Source organism: Sphaeramia orbicularis, chromosome 14 (assembly GCF_902148855.1).
Source record: "Sphaeramia orbicularis chromosome 14, fSphaOr1.1, whole genome shotgun sequence".
NCBI classification, from domain to species: Eukaryota; Metazoa; Chordata; class Actinopteri; order Kurtiformes; family Apogonidae; genus Sphaeramia; species Sphaeramia orbicularis.
Genome location: NC_043970.1, coordinates 29,729,149 through 29,748,722, shown reverse-complemented (window position 1 = coordinate 29,748,722; position 19,574 = coordinate 29,729,149). Strand labels below are relative to the sequence as shown.

The 19,574-nt window shown below is 37.9% G+C and overlaps 2 protein-coding genes across 3 annotated transcripts; both read left to right on the top strand.

The window, feature by feature from the left end:
* The first annotated feature begins 464 nt into the window (after nt 1-464).
* Nucleotides 465-7,475, top strand: cct8 (chaperonin containing TCP1, subunit 8 (theta)). Of its 2 annotated transcripts, XM_030154443.1 has the most exons (16): nt 465-524; nt 1,380-1,470; nt 1,583-1,662; nt 1,747-1,896; nt 2,165-2,345; nt 2,491-2,552; nt 2,638-2,775; nt 2,931-3,109; nt 3,736-3,802; nt 3,887-3,974; nt 4,078-4,193; nt 4,490-4,561; nt 4,658-4,822; nt 4,999-5,118; nt 6,035-6,174; nt 7,184-7,475. In XM_030154443.1, exons 1-15 carry the CDS (start codon nt 465-467, stop codon nt 6,140-6,142), a joined length of 1,677 nt encoding a protein of 558 aa, XP_030010303.1. In that variant the 3' UTR covers nt 6,143-6,174; nt 7,184-7,475. The 2 variants fall into 2 exon arrangements, with proteins under 2 accessions (XP_030010303.1, XP_030010304.1); XM_030154444.1 differs by lacking the exon at nt 6,035-6,174.
* Nucleotides 7,476-8,603: 1,128 nt separating this feature from the next.
* Nucleotides 8,604-19,319, top strand: rskrb (ribosomal protein S6 kinase related b). Its single transcript, XM_030154912.1, has 13 exons — nt 8,604-8,899; nt 12,388-12,678; nt 13,697-13,780; nt 14,039-14,107; nt 14,635-14,704; nt 15,420-15,527; nt 15,811-15,851; nt 16,142-16,169; nt 16,469-16,558; nt 16,701-16,789; nt 16,992-17,102; nt 17,189-17,302; nt 17,885-19,319. Exons 1-13 carry the CDS (start codon nt 8,870-8,872, stop codon nt 18,116-18,118), a joined length of 1,359 nt encoding a protein of 452 aa, XP_030010772.1. The 5' UTR covers nt 8,604-8,869; the 3' UTR covers nt 18,119-19,319.
* Nucleotides 19,320-19,574: the final 255 nt, after the last annotated feature.

Genomic DNA, 19,574 nt, shown 5'->3' with positions numbered 1-19,574 from the left:
CTTAAGCTTTTTGTTTTCCTCAGATCCTTGTTGGTCAGAGTAGTTATGGAAGAGGATTAGGGCCACTGGGGAAAAATTAAGGTCCAATAAATATTTTTTATTATTCTGAGAAAAAAGTGACTTTTTCTCAAAATTAAAAAAAAAAAAAATCTATTTATATTGGACTTATTTTTTCCTTGTGGGCCTAATCCTCTTCGGTTAGTAGTAGAGGTACTATTCTGTGGATGTGTTTGGAATTTCTGCTTGAAGTGCAACAGCTTCCTCAAGTGGTTCTTTAGGGTAAGGGTTGAAGAATCAGAGTATATGAAAGGCGAATCGCTCGGTTTGTCCCTTGTCAGATCCCGTCCAGATTTTCTCCGCCTCGCTGAAGACGCTCCTCCTCTGTCTCTCCGGCTTTGTACCCAGAGCTGAACCCACGCCGCGGCTACCTTCTCTAGGATACCGGGGCTGATAGACATCACAAAATGGCTCTCCATGTACCCAAAGCTCCGGGCTTTGCCCAGATGTTGAAGGATGGTGCCAAGGTGAGATGAAATCACTGTGGTGGAGCAGTTTGTTAACTTTAAGTGTGTGATTTCTGAGCTAGCATGCTAGCAGCCATTAGCCCCCGAGTTAGCACGTTCATTCACAGTCATGTGGGGAGAGTTCTAGAAGGAAGACAGGCCGCTCGAAGAAGCAGCACCTAGAACTGATTTCATGAAGAAATAATGATTACTTTTTTTGAGTACTTCTCTAAGCTCATAAGCATCTAACCGTAAGCTTGTAGGACTAATTCACTGTGAGAGCATGTCACACCCATTTAGCTCTTTGCTAACACTGCAACATCCACTGAATAAAGTGTCAGAGCTGAGGTGTGACTGTCACATCAGCTGCTGATCTGAGATGCTTCCTCCTTCTGATTTCACTCAGATCTAAAAATTTGCCCTTTTAAACTGGAAAGAAAGGATTTGAAATATCTCGTGATAATTATGAATTATGACATTGGTGGGAATATTATTCTATTAATCATAATTGCACTGTGGCTATATGATCCAGCTCCAGGGCAAAAGATTTCTGCACATAAAATTCTGAAACTACATTTGTGAGCCAAAATAAAACCCTGCCAAATATGAACTCCTTTTTTAAATAGATGGTTTTTGACAGCATTTAACAAAGCTAGAACAGAAACATTAGAGTTAACATGGATTATCCACTTTATACTGTATTTATACATATGCATACATAGTTGTTTTTGAAATTTTAAATGATTTACCAAAGGTCCTTGTCTACTGATTGAACATAATGCATTTAAATCATCCCTTAAAAATCTTCTGATTTACTATAGTAGTTTTCCCTTTCGTGGACATTCAAATATAATGAATTCTTTTCTTCATATCCAGCATTATTCAGGGCTTGAAGAAGCAGTGTTTCGTAACATCAGAGCCTGCAAAGAGCTGTCTCAGACCACACGCACTGCCTATGGGCCCAATGGTAAGTCTTCTACAAGTTTTTAGGTTTTTGTGTACTTCATCCATTAATAGAATAAGAGAACATGAAACCATATAAAAGTAATGGATACATGATTGTTATTGTTGCCTTTTAGGTATGAATAAAATGGTCATCAACCACTTGGAGAAGCTGTTTGTCACCAATGATGCTGCAACCATTCTCAGAGAGCTTGAAGTGAGAAGACTGTATACTTGATATTTAAGCTGTTTGAGTTTTTATACAGTGTAAATATAATTGTAAATGTTATTTATTCTGTAGGTGCAACATCCTGCAGCTAAAATGATTGTGATGGCATCCCACATGCAAGAACAGGAGGTCGGTGATGGTACAAACTTTGTCCTGGTGTTTGCTGGAGCTCTTCTAGAGCTGGCTGAAGAGCTCCTCAGGATGGGCCTCTCTGTGTCAGAGGTAATAAGCACTGTGATGACATTAATGGTCATTGTGTCATGACTTTGTGATGTGTAGATTCTGTAATGTTACAGCTTTTTAAAGTTTGTAGTTTATTTTTTGGTAATGATTCATAAAGTCTAAGCATATTTTGTATGTAGCTAAATATCTGTATCAAACAGTAAGTTGTTTGTGTTTTGCCGATCTTCATTGATGCAACTCTTCGCTCATGATTATCTCCAAAATATACTGGATTTCCTCAGTGCCATCTTTTCCTCTTGCACTGTAGGTGATTGAAGGCTATGAGAAAGCATGCAAAAAGGCTCTGGAGATCCTTCCAGACTGTGTATGTTCCTCAGCTAAGAACCTCCATGATATTAATGAGACCACAGCTCTCATTCGTACAGCAGTCATGAGTAAACAGTACGGCAATGAGGACTTCCTCGCCAACCTCATCGCTCAGGCCTGTGGTGAGTAAACAGTTAAACCATCAAAATCCTCCTCAGGATTTCAACTATGAATCAAGCTAAAACCCTCTATTTTATATATCTTTTTAACAAATTCATAATGGCAAATCTGGAATAAATATGTTTTTCGTTTTTGTTTGCTCTACAGTGTCCATCTTTCCTGAATCCGGCAATTTCAATGTTGACAATGTCAGAGTGTGCAAGATTTTGGTAAGTATTATTGTCTGTTGAATACATTATTCCTGTTTATGTGATGATTTTTTTGCTTCAAATTTATTGTCTCTGGTGTTTTCAGGGATGTGGAGTGACTGCGTCCTCCATGCTGCACGGCATGGTTTTTAAAAAGGAAGCTGAGGGAGACATCACATCAGTAAAAGATGCCAAAATTGCAGTTTTCTCCTGCCCGTTTGACTGCATGGTGACAGAAACCAAGGTAATGGAGTTATTGCATTTCTTATATTGTTTCACAATTATCTTAATCTGTCGTAAGAAAATCTGCAGAGCTGTATAAACCCTAATTAATAAACACTGCTGTCAGGGGATCCTGTTGATGGGCTGATGTTAAGAATGGTTTTCTTTTCTCCAAAGGGCACAGTACTGATAAATAATGCAAAGGAGCTCATGGACTTCAGCAAGGGAGAGGAGGATATGATGGAGGCTCAGGTTAAGGCCATCAAGGAGGCTGGAGCCAATGTGGTGGTGACTGGAGGGAAAGTAGCTGACATGGCACTGCACTATGCCAACAAGTACAAGCTCATGGTGGTCAGGTAAGACTGAGAATATGGTGATTAAACACAAAAAAGAGCCAACTAAGGTAGAACCAAAGGCACAGATGAGCTTCCCTTCAAAAACAGAATAAATAAATGTATTTAAACACAAATTACTTTAAACCAGGTCTTTGCTATCACAGTACAGTGATTCTGTGATACTCGATACATTACAAGACAGCAAACTATGATAGATCATGTGTGTGTTACTGAAGATGGAAAAAATAGCCATAAAGGGCCAAAGAGCAGGAATTTTGTGTTTTTCTTTGTTGTCTGAATTTGAATGAAATGATGTACAAAGGAATCTGATCTTAGTATCTGAACTCACACACTGACCACAGTTTCTATTTCAGTATGTGCTATATGGGCTTTATGGTAAAGACAGGGATTAGAAAGGGATTAGAAAGCACTCAAATGTTTTGATTATTTGTGTGTTACATACAGTTGAAACACTTCAGCTAATGTCTATAACCTTATGAGACTATTTTGCAGTATTATTTTTATGATTTAAGTGATAATCAAATACAGAAAATTTAAGGACATATTACATTAAGGACACATTATGAAATTGTTTTAGTGTTTTAGGATAATGTACTTCTTAACACAGCTGGCTTTTCCTCCTTCAGGCTCAACAGTAAATGGGACCTAAGGAGATTATGCAAGACTGTTGGAGCTGTAGCTCTGCCCAGGATGGTAAGTGTAATCAAATGGCTATTTGCTGCAGGAGAATACAATAAAGGCCGTTTTATCATGTATACAAATTTTGCTCTGTCGTAGACGGCACCAACTCCTGAAGAGATGGGCCACTGTAATAGCGTGTACCTGACGGAGGTGGGAGACACCCAAGTGGTGGTCTTCAAACATGGTAAACTATTGAAATCACTCTTTCAATTTTGAATTCATGAAGTCATTTTGAAGGTGAGCTCGTGTAAATGTCAAAACTCAATCGGTTTGTATTGTTGCAACAGAGAAAGAAGATGGAGCTATTTCAACAGTGGTGATCAGAGGCTCCACTGACAACCTGATGGATGACATCGAGAGGGCTGTAGATGATGGAGTCAACACCTTCAAGGTTCTGGTCAGGGTAAGTAAATCCATGTGAGTCAGGTTTCAGTAGTCTTTTGCACTGTTTACAGAAAAAGAAATTATATTGCAGTCACTGACCTTTCATCCATGTTGAGTTTTTACTTAGTTTTTAATGATACTACTCAATGTGGTTTTTGTTAGTTTTTTTTTTTTTTTATTCATTTGGCTAAATAAAGTTTCAAAGGAAATCTGTGTATCTGTTTTAGTGTCCTCTTAGATTTTGACCAGAACCCTTTTTAGTTCTACTTACTGGATGTTTTGTACAACATTTTCACTTTATTTTCTCTTCTTCAGGACAAGCGACTGGTGCCCGGAGCTGGAGCCACTGAGATAGAGCTGGCAAAACAGATCACATCATATGGAGAGGTATGCTGATTTGTAGTGCCCAGTTCAGACTAATTCATTGCCTTATGGTTTTATCTTTCAGCTGTAGTGACTTTATTCTACTTTTCCTCTATGCAGTCCTGCCCAGGTTTGGAACAGTATGCCATTAAAAAGTTTGCAGAAGCCTTTGAGGCATTGCCACGAGCTCTGGCTGAGAACTCCGGTGTGAAAGCAAATGAGCTGATCTCTAAACTGTATGCTGCACATCATGAGGGACACAAAAACATGGGCTTTGATATAGAGGTGTGTATGTGTCTATATAAGGCACGTTCCTGTGTGTTGTAATGCTTGACAGATCTGCATATTCTTATGTTTGAATCTTAACGACTGATGTCCTGACCGTGCTGGGTTTTTTTTGTGATTTTTTTTTTTTTTTTTTTTTTTTTTTTTTTTTTTTTTTTTTTTTTTTTTTTTTTTAGGGAGACAGCCCCACAGTGAAAGACATGCTTGAAGCTGGCATTCTGGACCCTTACCTGGTCAAACACTGGGGCATCAAACTGGCCACAAACTCTGCCATCACAGTGCTGAGAGTTGATCAGGTCTGTTCCCCAACACATAATAGAGACACACACAACTTCATAAGTAATCAAAAGCAGACACAAATTAGAAAATGTGATCTACAGTCTCAAATGGAGGCATATTTCAAGCCAATAGTCAGTAAGCTGATGGTGACTCGCAGCTCTAGACTCAAAGTCCATATAATAAAAATACATTTGCTTAAATGCTCAGTTTTTATTAAAGTATTAGATTTTATGAAAAGCGCATTTTGTTTTTGAAGATGTGATACATTTTTGGAATCAAATATTGGACAACTGTGAAAAGTCAACATTTGTCATAAATATGTTATGAGGCTAAAATACATTTTGGCCTCACAACATATATGTTGATATTTGCTTTATAAATGTAGTAAATAAACTGTACTTAAATTACTGACAACAAAAAATTGGAAACATTTCAAAAAAGAATATCAAAAAGGTGACGTTAGTTGGCTATTGTTTTGAATTTAATGGAAAAAATCAGTGCCAAAGCTGCTTGTAACATTTCTGCATTTAAATATCTAAAAAATGACTAGAGTTTCAAAATCTGTTTCATGCAGAGCATGTATAAACATATTTTATGCAACATATCAAAAGTCTCCAACAATGTTCAACAGAAATCTGTAATATTGTTCATTATATTGATATTTCACTTGGTAGCCCATTAATGGTATTGTATCCTCTTCATTAATTAAAAAAAAGTTTTAATGGTCATGTCCGATTTTCATCAGCAGTTGTCATGAAAACTCTCCCCATGATCCTATGTTACTTCACAACACCTATTGCTACATTTTTAATTACTGCATTGACTGAGACCCGCAGCAGCAGAAATCACATACTGTGTATCACAGGACTTCTTGAGCCCATAGCCTTGAGGTAGTTAATGTTAGCTTGTGTGTATACTGTATGTGCAATCCAGATCATCATGGCTAAAGCTGCAGGGGGACCCAAAGCTCCCAAGCAGAGAGGACACTGGGACAAAGACGGCTGGGATGAAGAGCCTGATAATTTTGAAACTCATCATTAGATGGCGAACGCATAGATCCTCTCTGTCTGTCAGTAGGTTCCTGAATGCGTGTGTGGTTTTAACTTTAAAAACCCTGCACCGATATTCTCACTGGCTCTTGAGACACTGATGTTTGATTCTCTTGTTTTGCCTGTCACTACTAACACTGGTGTGATACATGAATCCACATGGAGACATGTTAAAATGGACTGATTCAGGAGAGAATGATGCTATTCTGAAGTTTCACTGGTGTTTTTAATAAGAAGTGTGCTACTCACAACAGACTGAATCACTTAAGTCTGAAATTGCACAAACCTGACATGGTGTGGTAGCATGCTGCATGCACTCATGAACCTTTTCCTTGCAGGTGACATCAGGCAAGTACTGAATATTGCATGTAAAAGTATTAAAGTAACTGAACATTTAAAGGGAACCGGAGTGAGATGAAATACTTTGCTCTCGCTGAAGTAGCTCTACTTCCTGAAGGGTGTTTTCCATCACGGTCACCCTTATTTTTACTTGGACATTATAGTTAAATTTACAATCTATAGAAGTTTTTTCCTAAAGTCAAAATCTGGATGGCCATTCGATATTTCCATGTGCCATAATGTATTTTAATCATGATGAATATTGCATTAAATATCAGCCCACAAATTGCATCTCTGCCACATTTCTCTTAGTAGATGCAGGTCCTTATGTGTTTATGAATAATGAATCACCATAAATGGCTTCTGGTATTTTCTGTGAAGATGGTGAATGGTGGTCTGTTGTTAAGCCACACTGGTAGTTTGGTCCAGCTCTTTGTCCTCCCTGTGGTTTTTAACCTGAAGGGCATCACATGTAGTAGTCTCTGGTGACCACTGAGGATATTTGTTGAAACTAAATAAATATATTTTTGCATTTCTTATGCTAAATGCTGTCTTAACTGGTTGGTTCTAGTCTCTGAATAGATAATCCCCCGGGCCTGCCTCAGAGGCCTCACGCTGCTATATGGATCTTTGTGCTCATTTCCAGCCAAAAAAGGCTTACTGTTGTCTTTTTTTTTTTTTTTTCTTTTTACAGATCATCATGGCCAAACCAGCAGGGGGACCTAAACCTCCCCAGGACAGGAAGGACTTTGACGAGGATGACTGAACGCGATGGTGTCCAGCTGATGCTCCTTTAACCCTCAACGCTCCCACTTGGATCCACAAACCCTTTTCTACTTGTTTATTTAAAGCTCAACAGTTTGGTTTATTTTGTAGAAACGGCTACACATTGGTTGACAAAGTGATATGTGAAAGTAAAATGTTTCGATGGCACTGTTTGCTTTTTATGTTCCAAGTCCCAAATAAAAGGCACTTGAGCTGTCCAACCTTTTGTTTTTTATTATTCACAGTTTACACTTACAGCATTGTAGCGCAAGTAGTTACATAAATGCACCGGTTGTCTACTTTTAGTACTTTACATCATCACTCAGCTATGTCCAGTTTGTTGTGAGCCTATTACTTGACTGATCTGTGGTTCCATTAGGACTCCCCTGTCACCTTGGTAATTTCTATTCAGTTGCATCTTTCTCATCCTCAGCATCAATCAGCACTGTAGTGTCCTCTTTGCATATCATAGCATGTACATTTACCTTTTCAAGCTTCCCTCTGGGTTTTGCTCTTAAAGGCAGTAGAAATTATGCATGCACTGATTTATTTTTAGAACAGGTGTAAGTGCAGAACAGGAAATGAGGATGCTTTACAGCTAAATTAATTGATTTTTTTAATTGATGTAGTTAAGTCATTGATGGAAGCGATTTTAACCCTTTCATGCATGAATTGTGAGAACCTTAGTCAATATTTTTTTTCTTGAGTGATTTTATTCCTCTTTAGGTGTGAAAAAAAAAACAATGCAGTTGAATTTTTTTTTTATGAACCTATTTTTCATGGAGTTACAAAAATGTCCACTCAGCTGGACACCATGCATTTAATTTCTGAAGCAAAGAATCATGTATTTAAAACCCATCATGAGAAAGTGATAGACTGTATGAAAACTATGAAGTAAAAAAATTTTAATGCAGTTTTCTCACATTTTAGCATACTCTAATATTAGTTGTTACTCACCTCATGGAGATAATATGCAAAAAAAAAAAAAAAAAACCTTTTGTTTAAGAAAACTGTCACAGTCTAACAACAATTAACAACTGATTTACACTAAAGCATTTTAGTGCAGATCAGGTTTATCAAGAAGAGCAAAGTTACAGTAATGGTGTGAATTACAGTGTTTGGGATGATGCATTAGTGTCCACTGTGTTGGCTGATATGGAACTAAAACGATAAAACCCATGAGTATACAGGAAAACAGCTGTAGAATAACTGTCCACTGGAGTGACCACTGTGCATGAAAGGGTTAAATAATGATTTCAAAAATGTCAGTAAATAGAATTGATTAGTGCTACATTAGGGACAGGGACCAGCAGGGGGAGCTACACACCATCAGGTTGTTGTCCCATTGGATGGAAAAGATGTGGGCGGATTTGCGCTGACGTTGCCTATACCCGGGATTAACTTGTTTTTTTGTCGCCATATCTATCACATTTTGCACCCGATCTTCTGTTGCTTATCGCTAGTGTAGACTTTTATTGAGCGTTCATCTTGTTTAACCCTTTGATTTGCTCTCCGTGCCGTGCGCGCGGTCGGAAAGGCTGGCTCGGAAGCGCGCGATACAATGTGAGTTGTGCGGATGAGGATGAGGTTCCAGCTCTGATGTCCTGTCACACAGATGGGGGCCGACGGCAGTAAAAACAGGAAGGTGAGTTCAGAGAAACTCCTGCTTGCTGAGGTGTGACGCACGATGGAGGGGGGGTTCCCCGTTTCCATGGCGATTTGCCTCCCGAAATCTCCCAGCAGTGTCTCTGGTACCAATCATCATGTTGGGACCTGTAAACACAAGTAAATGATGCAACAAATCCAGGATATGGACCACGAGAATGTCTTACAGTGCTTTCATGCAAGTACTTTAAACGCACCATTGCCTCACTTAAGAAATGAAAGTTTTTCTGTTTTACATCAAAATAACATCTCGCAAGGATCAAGCAATGTCCACATCAAATTGTCGTGTATTGTCAGTTGCCAGGCGGATGTTGCCAGTTGCTATTTCAGTTGAGTGACATAGATGTGTCCCTGAATTAGACACAGATGATAATAACATCTTGCATGGCTGATTACACACCATCTTGCACCACAGAGCATCAGATCTGCTGTGCAGCCCAGCAGGGGAAGGGGGGTGGGTCTGTGTGACCCAGTGACTGTGGCCTGCATCAAGACCCATGTTTTTCTGCAGTAAAATTCCCTTTTATCAGCAGAATAATTTGGGAACTGACACATTGTTATGTCTTGGAACTAGATTACAATGACTTTATGAGACAAAGATTTAATATTGAGAAAAATAACTGTGTTTTTTGTGAATTTGAAATCGAATCTTTAGAACATTTATTTTTTGACCGCTCATACACCAAGACATTTTTTTGGACAGCATTTCAAGACTGGACGTCTGAGAAGGGCACTCAATCGCCCAAACTAGAATACAAAGACAGTAAATTTGGAGTTATAATGGTAAACAGAAAAAGAGAAATTATGTATAACACTTTAGTTATTATGGCCAAACAATTTATACATAAATGTAGATTTGTGAAGACCCCCCCCAACTGTTCTTAATTTACAAGAATGAAATAACTAACTTCAAAAAGACACTGAGATATGTGAAAACCAAACGAGCCTTGATTGTTTATGAAAATTTGAATGTATTGATTCTTGATTAGACCTCTGACTTTATTTCATTTTATTTTATTTTATTTTATGATGTTCTTTACTAATATTGTTCACTTAAGTTTGATATTGTTGCTCAGTCTGGAAAAAATAAGTCTTTTTCTATGAAACTGATTGAATGTATGACCAGATTTTGATTAATAAAGTGTGTGTGTGGGGGGGTGTCTTGGCACTAGAACAGGGGTCTCAAACATGCGGCCCAGGGGCCAAATGCGGCTCGCCAAAGGTTCCAATCTGGCCAGTGGGATGAATTTGCAAAGTGCAAAAATTCCACAGTCAGGGCTGTTGAACTCACATTAGTTTGTTCCACATACAGACCGATATGATCTCAAGTAAAATATTAGTATCATAACCTACAAAAAATAACAACTGCATATTTTCTTTTTGGTTTGATGGGAAAAAAATAATATTACATTATGCCTATAAATAATGACAAATTAAAAGTACAAAAAATAACAGTAAATTATGAAAATATTTACATTTACAAACTATCCTGTAACAATAAAATGTGAATAACCTGAACAAATCCGAATCTGAAATGTATGAAGAAAAGGCATAATATTGTTAAAATTGCACTTATTTTTCTTGAGAAATTTTGGTTTTTTCAGGTTATTCAAATCTTTTTTGTTTGGATAGTTTATAAAAGTAACTATTTTCATAATTTAATGGGAGGTTTTTTTTTTTTTTTTTGCACTAAAACAAAGACAAAAATTGTTGTCATTGTTGTTATTATTTATAGGTTATTATGCTATTATTTTACTAGTCCGACCCACTTGAGATCAAATCGGGCTAAATGTGGCCCCTGAAAGAAAATGAGTTTGAGACCCCTGCACTAGAGCCATTTCCCCAAACAGATGTAAAATGATGGATCTAATTTACACCACACTACACATCCTGCCATTAGTTTATGTAACAGTTGTTCAGCAGCAGATACTAAACAATGAATTCCATCAATAATCTATCAATGACCACCATTGTCTTTGGTGCACATGGTTAAATATGAGTCACTGAAGAGTTGCCTCTATAGATCATGTAGATACAATACATCCTAAATAATGGACCCAGGTGATTCTGGTAAATATAGGAAACCTGTAGCTAAAATAAACAGGCACATTGATAAATTAGTGCATATCTGATGTATTATAAACATTTCCACATGAATCCAACAGGAAATGTCTGTGTGCACTGAGTGACTCTTCAGTGTGTGGTTATGAAGCAATACTTAGGCAACTTTTCCTGTTTAAATAGTAATCAATAATTCTTTTGTGCTACTTGACTTGTATCAGTGCTATTGGCTCATAGTTTTCTTGGCATGAACTTCCAAAAGGTCAAATAAAACATGAATGTTGCTTTTAGTACAGCACGCCTGCCTCAATAAGTGCTGACATTTGGACTTACGTAAAACCTGTCCCAAAGCATCTACAATAAAGCAGGGTTTTGTACACTGTCCTCAAGTTATCAGTGTTTTCCAGGAGCTGGTTTGAATGTGCGAAACAGTGATAGTGGTGGGGTATTCTACAGCACATTATGATTTTTAAAACGGAAATAGGGCTGGAATTAGTAATCATTTACTTTGTTGATTAATTGACTAATTAACTAGTTTCATGTTCTATAGAATGGATTTAAAAAAAAAAAAAAAAAAAAAAAGTGTTTCCCAAAGGCCAAGATGATGACACATATTGTGTTTGGTTCCCAACAAAATGATATTAAATTTGCTGCAAATGAAGAGTAGAAATCAGAAAGAATCTAATAATTAAGCCTCAAAGACCTAAATAGCTGCCAATAATGAAAAGCATCTACCAGTCTAAAACGTTTAATAACTTTAGAACCGATAATCCAATCAATACATATAAATAATCCAGGTAAAATTCAGTTTCTCAGCTTTTCATCATCATCAGATGTGACCCATTTGGATGTTCAGAGGCTCCATAGTGAACAAGGAAACACTGTCCTCTGTATCATTCATTCAGTAAAATGAATGTAGTTTGATTCATAATGTTGGTTGTAGACAGTTGTTTTCATGTTAATTAATGATATATTTTGCTGGAAAATTCACTTTTTCTTCAGTTTTCTGTATTTTGACATAATAACCTTTAAATTAGCTCTGAGCTTTTATGAACATCTGCTTGATCCATAAATTAAATATAGAAAAACACCAAATTTTCACAGCAAAATGCAAAAATGCAGAGTTTAATAAAATATATGATGATAAATCACTTAGGAAAGTTTGGATATAGAGAAAAATTAATTTGTTCTTTGTCTTTTAGGGTTAATCATTAACTATGAAACTGGAGTCAAAGAGTTTTTGCCTTTATTACTCAAACTGATTAACATCAAAATAAACACAGATTAATAGTTGTGGATGTACAGTGTTTTCTTATGAAATATCTTTGTAGATCTAATCAGAGTAATAACACTGAGCTATAAGCCTTTTTTCCTTATAGCCGTTCTCTGACGGTGTCTCTCCTGCAGAGGCCTGCTGAGGAGCAGGAGGATGAGCACTTCTCATCAGGATGGCGTGGATTCCTGTCCAGCATGGGTCTGTCTCTGCCTGCTGGCCTCTGCCGCCTGGCCCCACCTGCCCTACGTCTGGGGCAGCGTCGAATGCTCCAAGGCAAGCCCCCGGACATCCCAGAGCATGTCCTGAGGTTGGCAGGGGTTGGCCCGGACAAGCTGAGAGCAGAGTGGAGCCTCCCGGGGTTCATTTCCATGTTCCTGCCCGAATTTCCCCACAGAACTGTGCCTGGACACGAACACTTTCAGGTAAACCAACAGGGAAAATGTTCTAATCTGCTAATACACTTTTACCTCTGCCTTGTCCACTGATACAGGGTGGGGAAGCAAAATTTACAATATTTTGAGGCAGGGATTGAAAGACAGTGTATGACCAATTAGTTTATTGAAAGTCATGAGAATTTATTTGCCACAAGAAAATTTACATAATAGAAAATGTTTTTATTCTCTGTGTCCTCCTTCTTTCTCAATAACTGTCTTCACACGCTTCCTGAAACCTGCACAAGTGTTCCTCAAATATTCGGGTGACAACTTCTCCCATTCTTCTTTAATAGTATCTTTAAGAAAGTCGACATTGCTGTGTGATGTTCTATTGGTAGCATGTTTTTAAACACCCCAAATAGCATAATCCAGAGGGTTTAGATCTGGGCTAGAAGGCGGCCATAAACATGATTCCCAAAAATTGCTAAAGTTGGATTTGTTGCTGTTGTCAACAAGTGTTTTGGTGTTCTTGTGTAAGATTTTAACTTCAGATCATATTTTACTGTATTTCTAACGGTCTTGTTGTCTACCTCAAGTTCAATTGCCATTTTTCTCATGGATTTGGTTGGATCCTTTAGGATTTTGGATTTGAGAGCTTTAATAAAAGCTTTGGTACATTTTTTGTTGCTTCCTCCACTTCCAGACTTTCTCGTAATAGTTTTGCTCATAGTCATTCTCTTCTTTACATTATAAACAGTCTTTATGGACACTCCAACTATTTTGAAATCTCCTTTGGTGTGACGAGTGCATTCAGCAAATCACACACTCTTTGACGTTTGCTTTCCTGATTACTCATATGGGCAAAAGTTTCTGAAAAGGTATGGATAATAGTGTTAGGTATGATTATGACATCAATATATGTTTGGTTTCAAAACAATTGACGTAGTGCCTGCTGAGAAAAAACAACTAAATGTTCATTGTAAATTTTGCTTCCCCACCCTGTATGTCTCTGATGTTGTCTTTTAATCGCTGTTCTTTTGTCTTCTTCTAACTGTGGCTAAATCAGGTTTTGGGTTACATCGCCAAAGGATCATTTGGACCCATTCTTAAAGTGAAGGACAAAGCCAAACAGAGAACATATGCTGTTAAAGTGAGTTATTTGGTTGTATCTCATGAGTCAGTCCATTTAATTCTGTGATGAAACCAGTGGGTAAAGTTTGATATTATGTTGACTGATGTGTTGCATACACACAGTATTAGTTGTTGACCAGTGAACTTTGTAAAGAATATTCAGCCGTAATTGACAGTGTTTCTTTTAGACGCTTCTATTATTTCATGTGTGTTGTTCTTTGTTACCTTGCAGATCAGTGTAGTTAAATTCTCAATATTCTTTTTTATTGTTCATCAGGTTATACCTAAAGCAGAGATTCTGAGACTTGGCGTACTGGAGCAGTCAAAAGAAGAAGTTATAGTCCAGGTGGGTAACTCAGAGTAGGATCCAAAGAAGCTATGAACTACACAAAAATCATAGGTCTGAAAATAAATGATCTTTTGTAGTGTACGTTAATACAGTATATGTCTATGAAATGACATGACAGGGAATGTAACACCAAAATTCATCAACTGTTTTAAGGCTCCTGAGCCCCTTTACCAAAAAAACCCATATTATAGTCAACTATGTTAATGACTTATTTAGTTAAAATTCACAAGTAAATGTAAAAGTTAAGTATAAAATGTGCATTTGCATGTAGTAATCTATATGTTTTTTTGACACCAATTGTACTAAAAAAATATATTGACAACAAATATACTGCAGGCCACACAGAAATAAAGATAATAAGAATAGTTTGTCTTAAAGTAGGTGTTTTAATATTTGTGCTGTCATGTCTTACATTAGATTTTAATTATGACTAAATGAATCAAACATTTAAGAGTAGTGACCCTCTCTTTAATCACTGGTCCGAATTGAAAGCTTTCAGGTTGACCTTTGACCTTTGCCTACAGCGTCAGGTTCGCCACCCATTTGTCCATGACCTCCAGGACTGCTGGCAGACACAGCGCCACATCTACATTAGTGAGTCAGACAGAGACTAGTGACCCGATCCAACCCGAATCCACTATCCAAAAACCCTCACTCCACCTTCTCTCACCTCAGTACCGGTGGCACTGGTGACACCACAATCTCCCAGCCCGACACCTTTGTCAAATAAACAATGAAGAAATGAAGAAATTAAAGTGCTGGGTCCTGTTTGCCTGAATATTAAATACATATATGCAAACTTTTCCAAACTCCCTCAACCTTGAAGCCCCACCCCAGCCTATCACCGTCTGTGCATCCTGTAGCTGATTCTCCCTCTCCTCCCCTTTTCCAGAGCTTTTACCCTTTTTTTTCCAAATCAGTCACTGACTCAGAACGTGTGACCCAGTTTGTTTGCTTCCCCACCCCCTGTGAAAAGAGAACAAGTTAGCCCGGGGTCCAGATGTTGAACGCTGCAGCAGCTCAACAAGACTGCATGTGTCAAATACAAAAGAGAGGATGATGCTGCTCATGCAAACAGTGAATCATCAGTGATTCACATCGTTGAAGACATAAAGCCTCTGTTCACACCCGTGTACCTCTGCACACACGGCTACAATCATGTAGTGAAGATAGTTTTCCCACTGTCCTCACTTCTAGATGGCACTTCCCTAACCTGATTTCCAGTACCATGTCCCACAGACCTTTACAAGCCCCCACTCCTTATATTGCATGACTGAAGTGTGTTTTAATGTTGTTTCTCCATCTGCAGTGTGTGACTACTGCAGCACCGGAGACCTCTACACCTACTGGCAGATGAACGGCCAGTTTTCAGAGGATACTGTACGAGTGTTTGCAGCAGAACTGGGATGTGCCCTAGGTGAGTAAACTGCAAGGATAGGAAGTTCAGACCTCCTGAGAATCATCACATTCTTCTGCACAATGCCTTTACTGGGTCAGAGTTAGTTGACAGAGATAAATTGTAAAAAAAAAAAAAAAAAAAGATGTTAATTATAAGAATAGAGTAATTAAAATGAGATGAGCACACAAAGGGAATTTCCACAGAGGCAAAGCTGTGGCACAATTCAGTCACAATTTGACACACAAGATATCAAATTCTGTTGTTTAGTTTTCATTGTTATTTTTTATTTGCACTTTATTAGGATTTCTTCATGACTTTGGGATCATCCACAGAGATGTGAAGGTAAGAGAGGAAAGAAATAGTTGGTTTTTGTTTGATTTAAAATGATAATGAATGCTGGCAATAGGGAGTTTAACTAATCGATTTTATGATAATATAAGATTTGAACAATATGAGATCATGAATAAATAAATAAAATTGAAATTAAATAAGAAATATCCTACTTAGGGATGACTGTTATGCTATTAATAGATACTTAACTGTGATATTATGTAAGCAATATTTTCAAACTGCTGAAAATAAAGGCTAACCTAGTTTTTTCACTTTACCAAAATCTTCCTCTTCTTTAATAGATGGAGAATATCCTGTTGACAGATAATGGTGAGTAAGTCTCATCCCCAGCAGAGAGCAGCACAGCTCTGTTCTCCAGAACCTTCCAGAGGACATCCTGTGTGTCTGTATAGCTGCCAGTCAATATACATGAATGCAAACACTGCATGTGTTGGCACGACAGAGAAGAGCCTTTGTATCCAGTTCCATTTACTATGAAGATGAGATTGTGATTAAATCATTTATTTATCCAAGTATAAATAACCTATCTCCAGCCGTAACAACACACTGTATGAATAGAGGAATAAAATCACATGCTCATAGTGATGGATAAAAATGGTCTGTTCAAGGACACCTCCGCTTAGCTGATTTTGGTTTGTCCCGTCGCCTGGAGAGAGGAGGAAGAGCCTTTACCATTTGTGGAACCATCCAATATATGGGTGAGAAATACTCTGCATCAAGTACTAGTGCTCTGCAGAAAAGCGACATTTTAAGTGTGTATAACCTATTAGAATATAAAGTAAGGGCTGTACTGAACCGCAGTAAATCTAGTGCTATAAAAATGCTCTTTCTTCTCTGCAGCTCCTGAGGTACTCAGTGGTGGACCTTATAACCATGCAGCCGATTGGTGGTCTTTGGGAATCCTGCTGTTCTCATTGGTTACTGGGAAGGTGAGACCCTGTAGTGGGCAGTGTTCTAGTCATCATGCGTAAGTGAACGTGTTTGAACGCACCCAACAGGCTTTTGTGGCGTCATCCACAGCTCACAGTTACTCTTTCAGAGTAACATGACTAAGCATCAAATTAGATGAAACTGAAGTTCTGTGTGTATTTGTGAATTATCTTAATTCTAAGTTTCTCCATCTCTTCATAGTTCCCTGTGCCTCCAGAACCAGACCACTGCAGTATGCTACGAAAAGTAAGGAGTTTTCCTTATGAAATTCCTCTCAACTTCAGTCCCCCTCTGGCCTTGCTGATCACTGAGGTAAGTGTTAAGAATAAAATCATGTTACCATAAAACATTACCTTCTTTGTTGCCATAATATGACCCACATCCATATCTCTTTCCAGTTGCTCTGCAAGAATCCTGCTCGCAGACTGAAGACTCTTGATCGATTCAAACGTCAAACCTTCTTCCATGGAATAACCTTTGACCTCACTCTGCTGCAGCGCCAGCCGGTGCAGGTAACTGATGGGGGTTGAATGATCCAATGAACATCTATGGAGCCGGGGATGGAAATGTCTTTTTTCAGATGGCCATATTAACTTGGATAAGCAAAGGTCCACACACTGGACAATTGAAATGAAACATAAAGTTTGGATGTGGGTGCAGAACAGTTCACATGCTTGTTCAAAACCTGTGGCTTGATGTTGTATTTCTTACTCTTGTGATTCATTCATGGCATATCGCCACACTTGTGACAAACCATAATGCTGGTTCTTTGTTCATTTGGTTTGGGTCATTTTTAGGGATGTGCACAAATAATTGGTTGATTAGTCAAAGCGGTAAGCCAAGTTGACATCTTTTTAAAGAGACAACTAGATATAATTTTGGGCAGGAGGAGATTTATATTTGAGAGAGATGCTGTTAACAAATCGCTTAATCAACTAATTGACTTCTCAGCCTTAAAAAGTAAGGAAAATCCATGGTTATTTAGTCTTCCTGTGAGGACATTAGGATTAGGGTTACGGTCTATAGTAGTAGATGAACATATGCTCATCATATAAACATACTTGAAGTGACTTTTCCTCACTGTGCCCACACAGGTGATACTAGAGCTGAGGGAGAGACCAGACCGAGCTGCTAAGGCTCGACGAGGCCTCACATTGTCTCTGCAGCCCCTCAAGGGCTTCGACTACGACGCACTGCTCAGCCCCCCTGCCACACCAGACACACTACTGGAAACCAACACAAGTCGCACAGTTGTACCACTGCCTGGCCCGGCACTCACACTGCAGCCTGCTCAGGAAAAAGGTCTACGCAGAGAAGTGTTTGTGTGATGGACTTTGAGTTTACTTATGGATTGCTAATGCACAAAAAGTAATGGCCTACGTGTATGTTTCTGCACATTTATTCACCCTTACACAGAGCTGTGATACGCCTTGTAAGATAAGATGTCTGATAAAAGCCAAAACATTTGATGATAATTTCATTTGGATCTATGGTTTAGAAGATAATAAGTTATTTGAATCTTTAACTCAACACTGCCCCTTCTTTACTGTTTTTTGTACTATGCTGAGCAAAATTTGTTTTTTGTCTATTTGCCTTCCTCAAGCGCTTTTTCACATCCTCTCAAGTCTGTTTGCTCACAGTTGTGCAAGAAATATTGCACCCTTTACCATCTACTTTCTGTTTTGCAGTGATTGGTCATGGTTGCCCTTTTATACGAAATGTATGAACACTATCAGGTAAAGACATTGCACAGATTTTTGTGGACCACAAACATTTCTTTGTGTTTTTGTATAAATCTAAACACGTCCCTTTAATAGATGGTTTTGCTTTGTTCTCTTTCTTTATTAATTAGGAAACAATTGTAACTAAAGTGTTAGGAAGGACCTCCTTATTTCACTTTCCAAGTCTTTCAGTTGTGGTCATTACTTTGAAGCCTGTTCCTGTGTTCATGTGGTGATGCTGTCTTTCCCAAGTTTGACCTTTGCTGCACAAATTGTATAGCTGAAAAATCTTTTTCCTCTGACATTCCTGTATAAAAATCATGCAAGAAGAGCAACATCAAATCCACATTTTTTGCCTTCATTGTCTGCTTCACTTTTTATCATTTATAACCTACAACTTAGAGAAGCACTCAGTGGTTTGCTTAACCTGGCCTTGTTTTCTATATCACCACAGGTCTTTGCTGTATACATTTGATCTGTGGCTACAAAGATTGAGAGAACATGTTTGTTTACTTCCATCTAATATTTTGATAGATTCAGGGCTTTTTTAATTGTCCAAAACGAATCACCCCCTCATGTACTTACCTAACAGTCGGAAAATTTGATGATTTTGTAAAGTATGCCCTGATATACCCAGAATGCCTCACATGTCTGATCCTAAGCTTGTTTGTCACAAAAACGCTTATTTACAAATTCCTATTTATAGCATATATATGTATATTTTGAATTTGATGTTACATGTTATGCAATTATGTATTTTTGTAATAACCTGTAGCACAGATAAATTATTAAACCTACTTTAAAGCTTTGTCTTTTTTGTGTGTGTGTGTAATTCAGTGTGAGCTGGAGTGAGTTTTCAACATACTGGTCTGCACAGAAATCATTGTTGCTTAATTTCAGCTATCAGGTGTCATAATTTTTTCAGAACAGCATAGCTATCACTGAGAAAGGACATTTTGTACTATAGGCCTTTGGTACTACACTTACAAATTTTAGACTTCAATAATCACATATTGTGCTACTCTATCGGCTTCCTCTACATTTTACCTACTATACTGTTACA